General features: G+C 43.0%; 2 protein-coding genes across 2 annotated transcripts; one reads left to right on the forward strand and one right to left on the reverse strand.

Moving 5' to 3' along the window:
- Positions 1–505: 505 nt before the first annotated feature.
- Positions 506–3,036, forward strand: marcksb (myristoylated alanine-rich protein kinase C substrate b). Its single transcript, XM_005723747.2, has 2 exons — positions 506–913; positions 1,949–3,036. The coding sequence occupies exons 1-2, from the start codon at positions 818–820 to the stop codon at positions 2,507–2,509; spliced, it is 657 nt and encodes a 218-aa protein (XP_005723804.1). The 5' UTR covers positions 506–817; the 3' UTR covers positions 2,510–3,036.
- A 3,518-nt stretch (positions 3,037–6,554) lies between these two features.
- On the reverse strand, positions 6,555–11,337 carry col10a1a (collagen, type X, alpha 1a). Its single transcript, XM_005723748.1, has 3 exons — positions 11,257–11,337; positions 10,788–10,905; positions 6,555–8,999 (listed from the first exon to the last, which is right to left on the reverse strand). The coding sequence occupies exons 2-3, from the start codon at positions 10,888–10,890 to the stop codon at positions 7,159–7,161; spliced, it is 1,944 nt and encodes a 647-aa protein (XP_005723805.1). The 5' UTR covers positions 10,891–10,905; positions 11,257–11,337; the 3' UTR covers positions 6,555–7,158.
- Positions 11,338–11,825: the final 488 nt, after the last annotated feature.

Raw genomic sequence — 11,825 nt, forward strand, 5'->3', positions numbered from 1 at the left:
ATACTGTTGTTTGGAGGGCTTGCATTCATTTACAAGCTGTGATGAACAGTTTTAGGGCTCTTTGTTGCAGCCAAATTAGGCTAAAGTGTAAGCCGTGTTTTCGATAAAATATTACACATATGTAAAAAATATACATGATTGCTGTGTTGCACACAATCGCCGTTATCATGCACTTAGAAATTAGACAAAACAAAATATTTACCGGTACAGAGAACAGACGTTTTTCAGTGCAAATCAGTGGCCATGTTTATGTGCAAGCAAATATTTTGCACTTTTCCAGGGGAGAATTATCAGATATGTCTAATCTAAACCTTATGCTCAATATAAACCAAAACATGGATCATCAAGTTTCTGGGAAAAGAAAAGAAAAGAAAAAACAAGTTGTAAGCCATGTTGTTGTGTCTCTCCTATTGTCCGTGCCCCCCCTCCTCCCCGCCAGCCACTCCATGACCTCCCCACTCTTTGGGATTTCGGACTTTTGATTGGTGGAGACCGGATGGCTTTGTCGTCATAGCCCCATTGCCCATTCATCAGCGGACTTGGGCGTTGTACTCCGCATCTCATTTGCGGCGGGGCCAATTTCTCCATTAAGGAACTCCGTTCGGGGAAAAAAATCGAAAGAATTCGCGTCTTTCGCACCTTAGCTACTTTTTCCTTGTGCAAGCGCTCGCACGTCCCTTTGTGGTCATCGTGATTCCGTGCTGATTCCTCGGTTGCAGAAGGGGGAGTCGGCGTTTGACTTGATTTTTCTGGGGAGGAAGCTTGCGGTCTTTGTTCATTCATTTGATCGGTTGGGTCCCTTTGTTGGAACAAAAGCATGGGAGCACAAATCTCCAAAACCGCTGGAAAAGAGGAAGCCGCCGTGGAACAGCCAGCAGAAGGTGCAGCCGTTGCAGCAAAAACGAACGGACAGGTAGTTTTGTGGGCTTTTTTGTTGTTGAAAAGAATGATTCAGATCTTAATTGCGCACGCGGAATTTTGCCTCAATTTAGCAATGTGTTGCGTCAATGGTGTGCTCAATGTTCCCTGTAGCGCATCTCCACGCTCACCGGCTTTCAGGGAAAGTGGCCACATGTAGGCCTGCACGTTTTTCACCGGCAAATGCACAGTTTCAGGTTATTTTCTCCAACGCATTTAAACTATATATCAAAACTTTTAAGTGAAATCATTTAAATTGATACACAAATGTATTTTTTTTAATTCATCCTACAAAAAAAATGCCTGAATGTTGCTGCACAACTATTCCAGTGAGTGATGATCGCAGAATTATTTAAAAATCGTTTTCTTTTTAAATTGTTTGTAAAATAATCGCAGCTGTTCTGCGGCTCCTGTGTCTAAACATTGCGCCTGTGCTTATTCATTTGGTTGAAATGTGTGCAGCAGGGGTTTGTGGCCGCTCTCAATGTGGCATGGCCATTTTAAAAAACGGTACCACGCCTTTGTTGCCAGATTGACGAAATGAGCCACGGTTTTTTTTCTTTCTTTTTTTTGTTGCAGACACGGGCCGCAGAATCCGCAAACTATAAAAAGCAGAAAAGAGTAGGATGAGCAAGTGCATGAAAATTTTAAAATGGTGCACATTGGTGGACTACACGGGGCATTTAAAGGAAGGGATGAGATGATGGGGGGGGGGGGTTGCGAATTCCTATGTTGTTTCCACTGGCTTCAATCTGAACGCCACCTCGTGGATCCCGGTTGTACTACCGTCTAAGCAACTAGCCTACTGCTGTAAGCCACAGATCTGTCGTCACTCTCCTGGTAACAGATGTTGTTGCAGTTTAAGGAGCTTTTTCTTATTGGTTACTGCTAGTCTGTGAGTATAATTAAATATCACAGGACACCAGGCTTTGCAGGGGATAGCCCTGCACACACTTATGAGTGTGTTTGACCTAATGAACTTAAATAAGTGCATGTTCAGTAATTTCATTTTTATTCTGTTTTCTTCCAGGAAAATGGCCATGCCAAGACCAACGGGGATACCTCTCCTGCTACAGAGGAAGTCAACAAAGCCGAAGTGCAGGCCAATGGAAGCACTCCTACTGAGGAGGCACCAAAAGAAGAAGGTGAAAAGGTAGAGGGTGCCGAAGCCAATGGAGAGAAGGAGCCTGCCGCCACAAATGGAGAAGCTTCTGCCAAACCTGAGGAAGGCACTCCGTCTACTAGCGAGGATGGCAAGCAGAAGAAAAAGCGTTTCTCTTTCAAGAAACCGTCCTTCAAGCTCAGTGGCTTCTCTTTCAAGAAGACCAAGAAAGAGTCCGAAGAGGCGACAGAGGACGGTGCGGGAGCAGCAGCAGAACCAGCCGAAGGGGAGAAGGCGACATCTGAGGCACCTACTGAAGAGGCCAAGCCAGATGAGGCCGGCGAGGAAGCCAAGGAAGCTGCAGCTGAGGAGCCAAAGGCCGAGGAGGGGAAGGCAGAGGAAACCGCAGGAGAGGAAAAGCCAGCTGAAGCTTCACCTACTGAGCCAGAAACGGCAGCCAGTCCAGAAGCCGCTGCTGCCGCCGAGTAATCCTGCTGAACCAGACAACAGAATGAAGGAGACAATGTAGCCCATCTGAAGGAATGCGAGGACTTTGTCTAAAACCAGGGATTTTTTTTTTGTTTTTGTTTTTTTTGCTTTAGTGTTTGTTTACTACTCTGCAACCATCTCATCCATAACTGCAATGTCCCTGGCAGTGATGGACAGGAGGTGTAATGGAGAGTGTGCTGCTTCCTCACTGCTTATTGGTGCTTGCATTTGTGATATGGGTGAGTGTGAGAGTGCAAATGTGAGTGGGAATTTTTACTTTTTTTTTTTTTCCCCCCCTATTTTTTTTTTTCTACATGAAACCGTGACTGTCAACACGTTGCTGAATTTGACACATATTTAATCAAAAGTGTTTGGTGCTGGGCAATTGGATGTAGCAGCTAAAGCTGTGTCTGCAAGATCTGACACATTGTGGTATTTAAAGGGAAAGTCCAAGTCTTAAATGTTGTCATTGCAGTGCACAGTTGTTTACAACTCTTGAAGCTCAACGCTCCTGTGAACACAAACCGCTCCTGTGAACACAAACCATTCCTGAATGAACTAGATTTAGTCAACTGTTAAACAGTAGGTGCTCATCACTTTCCATTAGATTCCACTGTTTCCAAACTCTGTAGTAATGCACGTTGTATAGACTTTGATATTACTGGTTTTATGACTGAGATGTACCTAAATGACTGAAGTTTTTAACAATTACCCATTGTAAATGAAGTTTTCTTGTTTTTTCACCATTTGTAAGATTGAATAAAATTGGGAGATGTTTTAAGCAAGTTTCGCATCAAGCTGTGATGACTACAATGCCTACAATACCTAAAAAATCTACACAAGAAAGCACATAAATCCGTGGTTGGGGGTACTGTCTTTAAACAGCATTGGGTTTTTTTTTTCGTTTTTTTTTTTCTCTTTTTGTTTTGTATATGAAACTCACCTTATTCAACATGAAATGTAACAATATCTGCAAACTGGTATTAAGGTGTTCAGTTTATTATATGTGAGTACTGCTGAAGAATAAAGCAACAAAATGTGGATTGGCACTCTTGAGCTCCTTTATTTATGTTTAAAAAGCATAAAAACACCACTGCTGCCCTTTTATAATACCCATCATAAATCTGGAGAGGGAGTGGGAGAGTTTAGACTGGTATTCAGAGCTGAGGTCGGCTGCTGTAGCCACAGATATACAGATTCTTTGTTTCACAGCACCATCGTGTGGTGCACTGAAAGATTTCACACATACAGAAGGCTTTTTTTTTCTTTTTTGTTAATGCAATGAGTTGTATTTAGGATTCTAAGTATTTGTCTGCTAAATCCAAACTGTAAGCTAGTTCCTCAGGAGAGGGGGCAGATCTAGACCCCTCTCCTATCCTACTTTTAGAAGCCTTGAGGGGAATGATTTTCAATTCAACTCAGTTCAATAAAACTTTATTGATCCTGAAGGTTGACCCGAAGGAAATTAGGTTAAGGCTGCTGACCTTTTGCCAGTGCCATCTTACCCTTCCGACCATACATACATTACACAACATCAACATAAACTAAATTTGACAAAAGTCTCGGAGGTAATACTCCAAGATGTTAGAAGAAAACTGCAGTCCTTGTAATGAAGAGGCGACGGTCACTTATTTAAATATTCACCTCATTTACTAAATTAGAGCAAAAGTAATGATAAATTAGCTGGTGAAGTTGGCCTTTGAGGACCTTGTTGCGTTTAAGACAGGCACATTTCTTTCCCTAAAACAAACTTAATCTCGAGTGAACCTAAAGTGAGATATGATTGCTGCCCAATAGTATTTTTAGTGATTTACCAATGAAGGAACTACACAACATAATTGTGCCACATGATTCAGGGTCAGTGGCGTTGCATCCGAACTCAGAGTTTCTGGTTTTGGACCATAAATGATAGTGTTTGAAACAAACATTTTTACAACGTCTGGAGGTTTAGTGTCTTTCGCAAACAGCATAGACTGAATTGATGCCTGTGCGAGATTCCTTCCATGAAACCCCATAAACACCAGAATGTTTTTAAGAGTGGAGGAGAAAGCAAAACACTCCTGCAGGGTGTTTTTTTGGCAGCACACAGCTCTACCCGTGCACATTTCAAACCCTCTATTTCCTTTGCACCCACTCTAACCTTGGACACCGTAGCTCTGGCCACCGCAAAAAGGGTGTGTTTTACACATAATACTTCTATTTCTGCTTCTTAAACTGCTTGTCCATTTTGGTCAGGTTGTTGAGAGACGTGCTGCTTCTTGTAACACCCAGTGTTCCTCACATGCTGCCATACACACATCTCTCTGCATCCTACTCAAGAACATCTGGTTCCTCTTTGCGTTGCTTCTTTCTTTCCAAACAGATGCACAACTGTATAGATAGACATACAAGGTGAACCTACTAACAAAAATATATCAAAGTAAATTATTCTTCGTAGTCTCAGCAGATAATTTTAGAGTGCGGCTTGTGGAGTCAGCCAGAGGCAGCTCTCCATCTGCGCTGTCCCACCTCATTGCAACAACCACAGGCCATCTCCAAATGGAAGTACCCTCAGATGGCAATACCCAGCAGTTTACTTCAGCCAGCTTCCTCTCTTTTCTTTCCCTTGGGCCCCTCACCTAACCACTGTCACGCTCTTTCCCCCAAGCGAGATCAAACAGCTGCCTCCCTGCCAAAGGACCATCCCTGTCCCTCATTCCACACCCAAACTATATTCAGCACTCTCATATTGAGGCTTGCATGGTAGAGTAGACTTTGTAAACTTTGGCTGCCAAGCAGGCAACTGGTAGCCATCATGTGGAGAGAGATTTTTTATTTAATCTATTTTAGCCTCTGTTTAGGACCATGTACTGCACTGAAGTATGTGTGAATTTTAAGCACTTTTTAAACACATATACTGACTACAAGCTGGTTAAATTGATATGATCGATGGCAAATTTGTAAGAGAATCTCAACTTCAAGGGTAGACTAAATTAGCAATGGTTGGTCTTACATAATAATAATTACTATTATTGCCTAAGAGTTAAGACTGTGTTGAAGAATAAAGGTGGTCATACCATATATTGACTTTTAAGCTTGTTAGAAATGTTCAAACTCTGTTTTTCCCTTATAAACTGTATATCCATGTATGTTTGCACATGTCTGCTGCACCTATTTCCCATTTTCTCAGCAAAATATAGAGAAATGAGGGGCGGCTTTTGCACAGTGCTGCATGTAGTTAATACTGTGCACAGGATACCAATTTATAGTGATACATTTAACAAAATGACCACAAATGAATAGAAATACATCATTATGTACATTATATATAATTATATAAGTTACATTACACTGAGGACAGTAAGTCCAACAGTAACGTTGGTAGGAAGATCCATTTTATAGTACCTGATACTTCCACTTCACATTTGTCAGCCAAAATTTTGCTTACAAAACCCATATGAGTGCTTAAAATTAAAACGTCTTGTTACTAACAAATAATGGCATGGTAGTCCAGTGCTTGGTTTGAACCTGCCGGGTGATTAGAGCCTCGCTGTGGATTGTTCATCTTATCCCTGCGTCTCTGTGGGCATACCTGTCCACGGTACGCCCCGCCTTTCTGTGGTAGTCAGCTGGAATAAGCTTCCATTAAGTAGATGAATGCATGTTGCTGACTTAAGATGCTTCATCTTAGGTAACTTTAGTATTAATAATATTTATATTAAATTACTTTTGTATTTTTTCACAATAACTTAATCTTGTGTTGAACCTGTCACAGATCACAATTATAACTTGATTTCTTGTTTTAATTTATGAATCTGCAGGAAAACTAAATTGGATTAGGGTTTTATTTTTTTACAGAACTCAACCAGTGCTCACAAAATACTCAAAGTGAGTTGACTCTTATGACTGTGTGTCTTCTTAAGCAGTTTTTGTGTTGTTTTATGTGCCTCTAACTGAGTTCTTTTTTAGTTTTCAAATTAAATGAGCTGCTAAATAAAAAAAAAAACTTCTGATACAGAACATTCATTAAGACATCATTTATTTTGGTCATTACATGACATTACATGACACAATGTATGTCCAGGGATACAACGATGTTGCTGTTAAAACAGTTTGTGTTTCCATGACAGCATTTTGGTGACTTATTTCGTCATAACGGTCAATTTGACCATTACCATTTCACAATATATTCAAGTCACATTTAGTACAACAGGTTGCACAGAAAAAAGTATTAGGGTACTTTTAATAAGATTATTGGTAACCCAAACAAAAAAACTGAAAGAAAAAAAAAAACAAGGTTGTATAAAAACAAACAAAAGCAGACAAACACTAAATTAAGAGTCACCAGTTGAAGTCAGTAAAAGGAACAGAATGGAAAAGAAAAAGTCAGGACATAACACAGTTTAACATCTCAATTTCACATGCTGTCTCCATTAAAATCTCACTGGTAACATTGTGGATTGCTTACCCCACCCCTGATCACCTGTGTTCATAAATTAGTTTTCCTTCTTCTAAGCACCTATTTCTTGTAGTTTTCAAGTCGAGATGCAACTATTTCTCAAAAATGGTGAACTGCCTGTCTGTTAGGTTGAGGAAAAACGAACAGGGAGTTTAGTTTGAGAAATGGCAAATTTAGTTGGTTGGCTTTCGGAAACTACTGAATCAACGTATCACGTTGAAGCGATGAGGAACCCAGAGAAAGAGCAGTGGACATTCTCTGCAGCAAAGACGCCATTGGCCTCATCGTCAGGGATCTGGACGTAAACTGTATCCTGCTCATCGAGCAAGAGGACAGCACTACCAGACATCTGGTCAAGGAAACCCTTGTTGTACTCATCATAAGTGAACATAACAGGCTGGCCATTCTTGTACAGAGCCACCAGGGCATGAGCTCCATTGACATGGATGCTATAAGAGAAGAAGTACACTCCAGGAACCTGGCAAGTGAAAATGCCTGACTCAGGGTCATAGTGATTCTCAGCATTATACACTATGTGGTCAAATTTAATGGGGCTGCCAGCAGGAGGGTAGGGGGTGGTCAGAGCTGCAGTGAAAGCAGACATGGGGGACTTCACCATAATCTCGCTCACACCCATGCCCTTGCCCTTCTCAAATACAACCTCACCTGGAGGGCCAGGGGGACCAGGAGGGCCAGCTGGGCCAGGTTCTCCATCAGAGCCGGGCTCACCAGGTTGACCAGGAGGACCCTCAGGTCCAGTGAGACCCTTAGCAGCCAAACCAGCGGGGCCAGGGGCACCAGGGAGACCTGGGTGTCCCTTGAGGCCTGGAGCACCAGCGGGACCTTGAGGCCCAGTAGGTCCTCTTGAACCTGGTGCACCATCTGATCCAGAGGGACCTTGCTCACCTGGGCGACCAGGATGACCTTTGGGTCCAGCAGGGCCTGGGATACCTGGGGCTCCTGGGGTACCTGGGGCACCTCCATTTCCTTTTTCACCTGTGGGTCCAGTTTCCCCTCTGGCCCCAGCAGGACCAGCTGGTCCTGGGTAACCCTGCTTACCTTGGAAACCCTGTGCTCCCTGATCTCCCTTGTTTCCCTTAGGTCCCTGAGGACCAGTTGCTCCTGTGTCACCTTTAGGGCCAACAGCACCAGGTGCACCTGTGAAACCTCTTTCACCCTGAGGTCCAGTAGGACCAGTTGGGCCAGTTGCACCAGTAGCACCAGTATATCCAGTTGGACCTTGCTCACCCTTTGAGCCTGTAGCACCAGTGCTACCTGTAGCTCCCCTTTCTCCTTTCTCTCCATTTGCACCTGGCTTTCCATATCCAGGCACTCCAGGGGCACCAGTGGATCCAGTAGGTCCCTGGTTGCCTTTAGGGCCACTTGGACCAGGCAGACCGGGGGCACCATTCTCACCTGGTTTACCTGGAATACCAACACCTGGGGCACCGGTGTGTCCTTTAGGTCCCTGAGGTCCCATGGGACCAGGGGCACCATCGCTACCTGGGCTACCTGATTTTCCTGGCTCACCTGGGGAACCTGGTTTTCCTGGCTTTCCAACTCCAGATGAACCTGTAGCTCCAGGTGGACCCATAGGCCCTTCAGGTCCTGTCTCACCCTGAGGTCCAGGTGCTCCCACCCCTCTATCACCCTTAGAACCTGGCAGTCCAGGGATACCTGGATGTCCTTTCAGACCAGGCTCTCCTCTAGGTCCCATTGCTCCAGGAAGACCTGATGGTCCAGGCTTGCCAGTAGCAGAGAGGCCAGCAGGTCCAGGGCTTCCTGGTGATCCAGGGACTCCCCTAGGTCCTTGAGGGCCAGTGGCTCCAGTATCTCCCTTCTCACCAGAGTCTCCAGGCCTGCCAGGTTTGCCAGGACCACCTGGAGATCCAGGTTTACCAGCAATGGAGCGGCCAGGAGATCCAGGGGGTCCGGGAGGTCCTTGAGGTCCAGAATAGCCTACACCATTTTCACCTGGTGGGCCAGGAGGGCCAGAAGGTCCCTCGGGGCCTGGCTCACCTGGAGGACCAGGCTCACCTGCCACTGACACCACTGTGAAGAGTTAAAGAGAAACCATCATTAGTTCCATTAGCAAACAACAAAAAAACAAAAACAAAAAACAAAAATGGACACAAAGTAACAAAGTGAAAGAAATCTCTGTGTGTATGTTCAGGATACCTTAAGTCTGTGCATAAAATTCAACCACTTATTTCAAATTAGGGTCTGTTTAGGATGTTCAGTAACTCTGACTGCATCCCATTCAAGGGACAAGTGCTGGGTCATGGATGTTCTGGCCAGCTCTCAGTGCTTAGTGTGTTTGAGTGTGCATCAGTTTTGCAGCGTTCACAAGCAATATGACTTTCAGCAATCAAATATGAGCTGAATTTTAGCTTTTAAGAAAACCTCTCTACATAATGTTCTTCATTTTTTAAAATGGCTGAAACATGATCGACTAATTGATCCAGAAGGCAGGGCATGTTTAACTCTAATGAAGCAATGGTCTAACTTGTGAGATACGCCCACATACAACTCACCTATTGATGTACAGATATTATAAGATGTTACATGCATATTTTATTTTGAAGCAACCCCATATAAACAGATGCATGTTTAGTATTATTCTAATAATTAATTTTAATACAGAAAAAGCATAACGTAAAGAAATATGGCTGCATGTAACCTGCTGAATGACTATTTTTAATACAAAATACAGGTTTCAGATTTTAATGAGAGCCTTATGATTTGTTTAGGAGCTACTCAAGCAAAATAAGAGGGAGCTCTTTTTTATTTGCTGCCTTAATGTGGTCACATGGGTTTGAGTGTAAAAGGCTCACTCCTTGGCTTATTCTGATTTAGTTTGGATAAAGCCAAACAGATGTTTCTACTTTTGCGTTAAACAGGCGCACCCAAACAAACCACACTGCTGGGTGACTGGACTTTAATTGTCAGTGTGAAACTAAAAATAACCCCATAACAGCTACTTTCTCAAATAGAAACAGCAATGAGCTGATGACACAAAAGCGACACTTCACATTTTGCACTGCGTTTGGGAAACACACAACCTCTCTTTTTGTGTTTGGCAAAATAATAAAAAGAAAAGAAAATCAAACGTAACTCATGTTAACAATTAAATAAATTGCTTGCTTAACAAATAGAGCGAATAACTCTGCCAGATTGTAAACAGAATTAAAGTGCCTTCCTGTGAAACGTGCGCAAAATAGAATAAAATAAAGTAATAAAACTGTTGCTAATGTGAATAACTCGGCTCACTTAGTCATAAGGGGTCGCCACAGAGAAAAGCTCCGCCTGTTCGATTCCCTTCTTAACAGGATTTTTTTTATCTCCTCCAGGGATCTTTTGCTTGTTTGGGGAATGTTTAAACCACTACACTACGGAGCTAGCGCTTTGGGTGAATATAAGGATACAAATATACAGGAAATGCTACAAAAACTACAGAGGGAGATTTAATCTGGTGATTTAGAGGAAAACAAAAACCTGCAAGCTCTGCTTCGTGCAAATAACCTGCAATTTCCGGCCTCACTGCGTGATTGGAGAGGCATGCAACCTGTTGTAGCCAATCAGAGAGCAACACTGGCCCAGAGCAAGGTGGAGTTCAGCTTTCAAAGTAAAGTGCAGCTGTGCCTATCATCTGCCAGGCTGCTTACGGTACCTCTATTGGTCAAAACAGCTATCCCCCTCACTGAAGGTAAGGAAATCCTGCCATACAGTGTTGCTCAAATAAGACCAACTTTATGGAAGAAGATCTCCCATAAAGTTGATAGGCTGTTCGTGAAGCTCACAAACTGATTGAACACAGGGCGAAATGATGCGTATTCTTACCATGGCTCTTCACAGGCATCACCTTCCTCACTACGTAACCCTTTCCGTGGGCTGCTGCAGAGGCCACCACAAGGAGGAGGATGGTCGCTACACGTATGTCCATCTTGCAAGGTCAAACCTGCAATGGAGGAGGAGAAGAAGAAGAAAGTCAGTACATCTGTTTTCAAGGTATAAAAAGTGCCATCAAGCTTTAGTGTTTGTATTAGTGTGAATTTTAGAGAGCCTGAAAACTTTTCTGGTACAAGAACATGCTTTAATCTTTCTTACAGAAACAATACTAGACAACAAATAAGAACAGAAAGCACAATTTTCTATTTCCACACTTCAGGCTCATGTATTACAAATGAAGGTAAAAGGCAGCAGAAGTTGCTCTATTTTTCTCCAACCAGTCACAGGAATGACTGAAGGCCCACACAAAGCCTAGATGTTGACAGCACTCCCCTAGAGATAGAGAGGAAATTTCACATACCAGCATCCAACAAGAAGAACCAAACTCCTCAGCACCAGTGAGCTCCTGGTGCTGCTGTATATCCTTAGGGTAGGAGCACAACTGAGGATATGCTGCCCTCCAGTACAATGATGTGGGTATTTATACCATATCTACCCTGCGCATCATTTAAAAAAAAAAAAAAAGCCCCCACCACTCAAGTACCTCCCTCCTCCAGCTAGGCTGTAATTAGCAGACAGATCTGCCCAAAGCGGGCATGTCACATCAGGGTTCCTCCATGTCTTGAATATCCAGACACATGATTATCACTTATTTCTGTCTTCTCCTGAACTATAAAACAATAAAAAAGTATACTTTTGCAATGGACAAAAACAATCTCAACGAGAGCAACAAGGACACCTTTCATTTTCATCTTGGTTACATGCATATGGCATTTTACAGGAGGCATTTAAAAATCTGCTCTGGACATGTTTATGTTAAAATTCCTCTTTCTAAATATGAAAATATCTTAAGGTAGTCAAAACAGACAGCTACTGTAGGTCTGTAACGGCACCTGTATAGCTTCACAAAGCGTGCTTTGAGGATGTATA

Source organism: Pundamilia nyererei, unplaced genomic scaffold, assembly GCF_000239375.1.
Source record: "Pundamilia nyererei isolate P.nyererei 1_Seehausen unplaced genomic scaffold, PunNye1.0 scaffold00010, whole genome shotgun sequence".
Taxonomy (NCBI): domain Eukaryota; kingdom Metazoa; phylum Chordata; class Actinopteri; order Cichliformes; family Cichlidae; genus Pundamilia; species Pundamilia nyererei.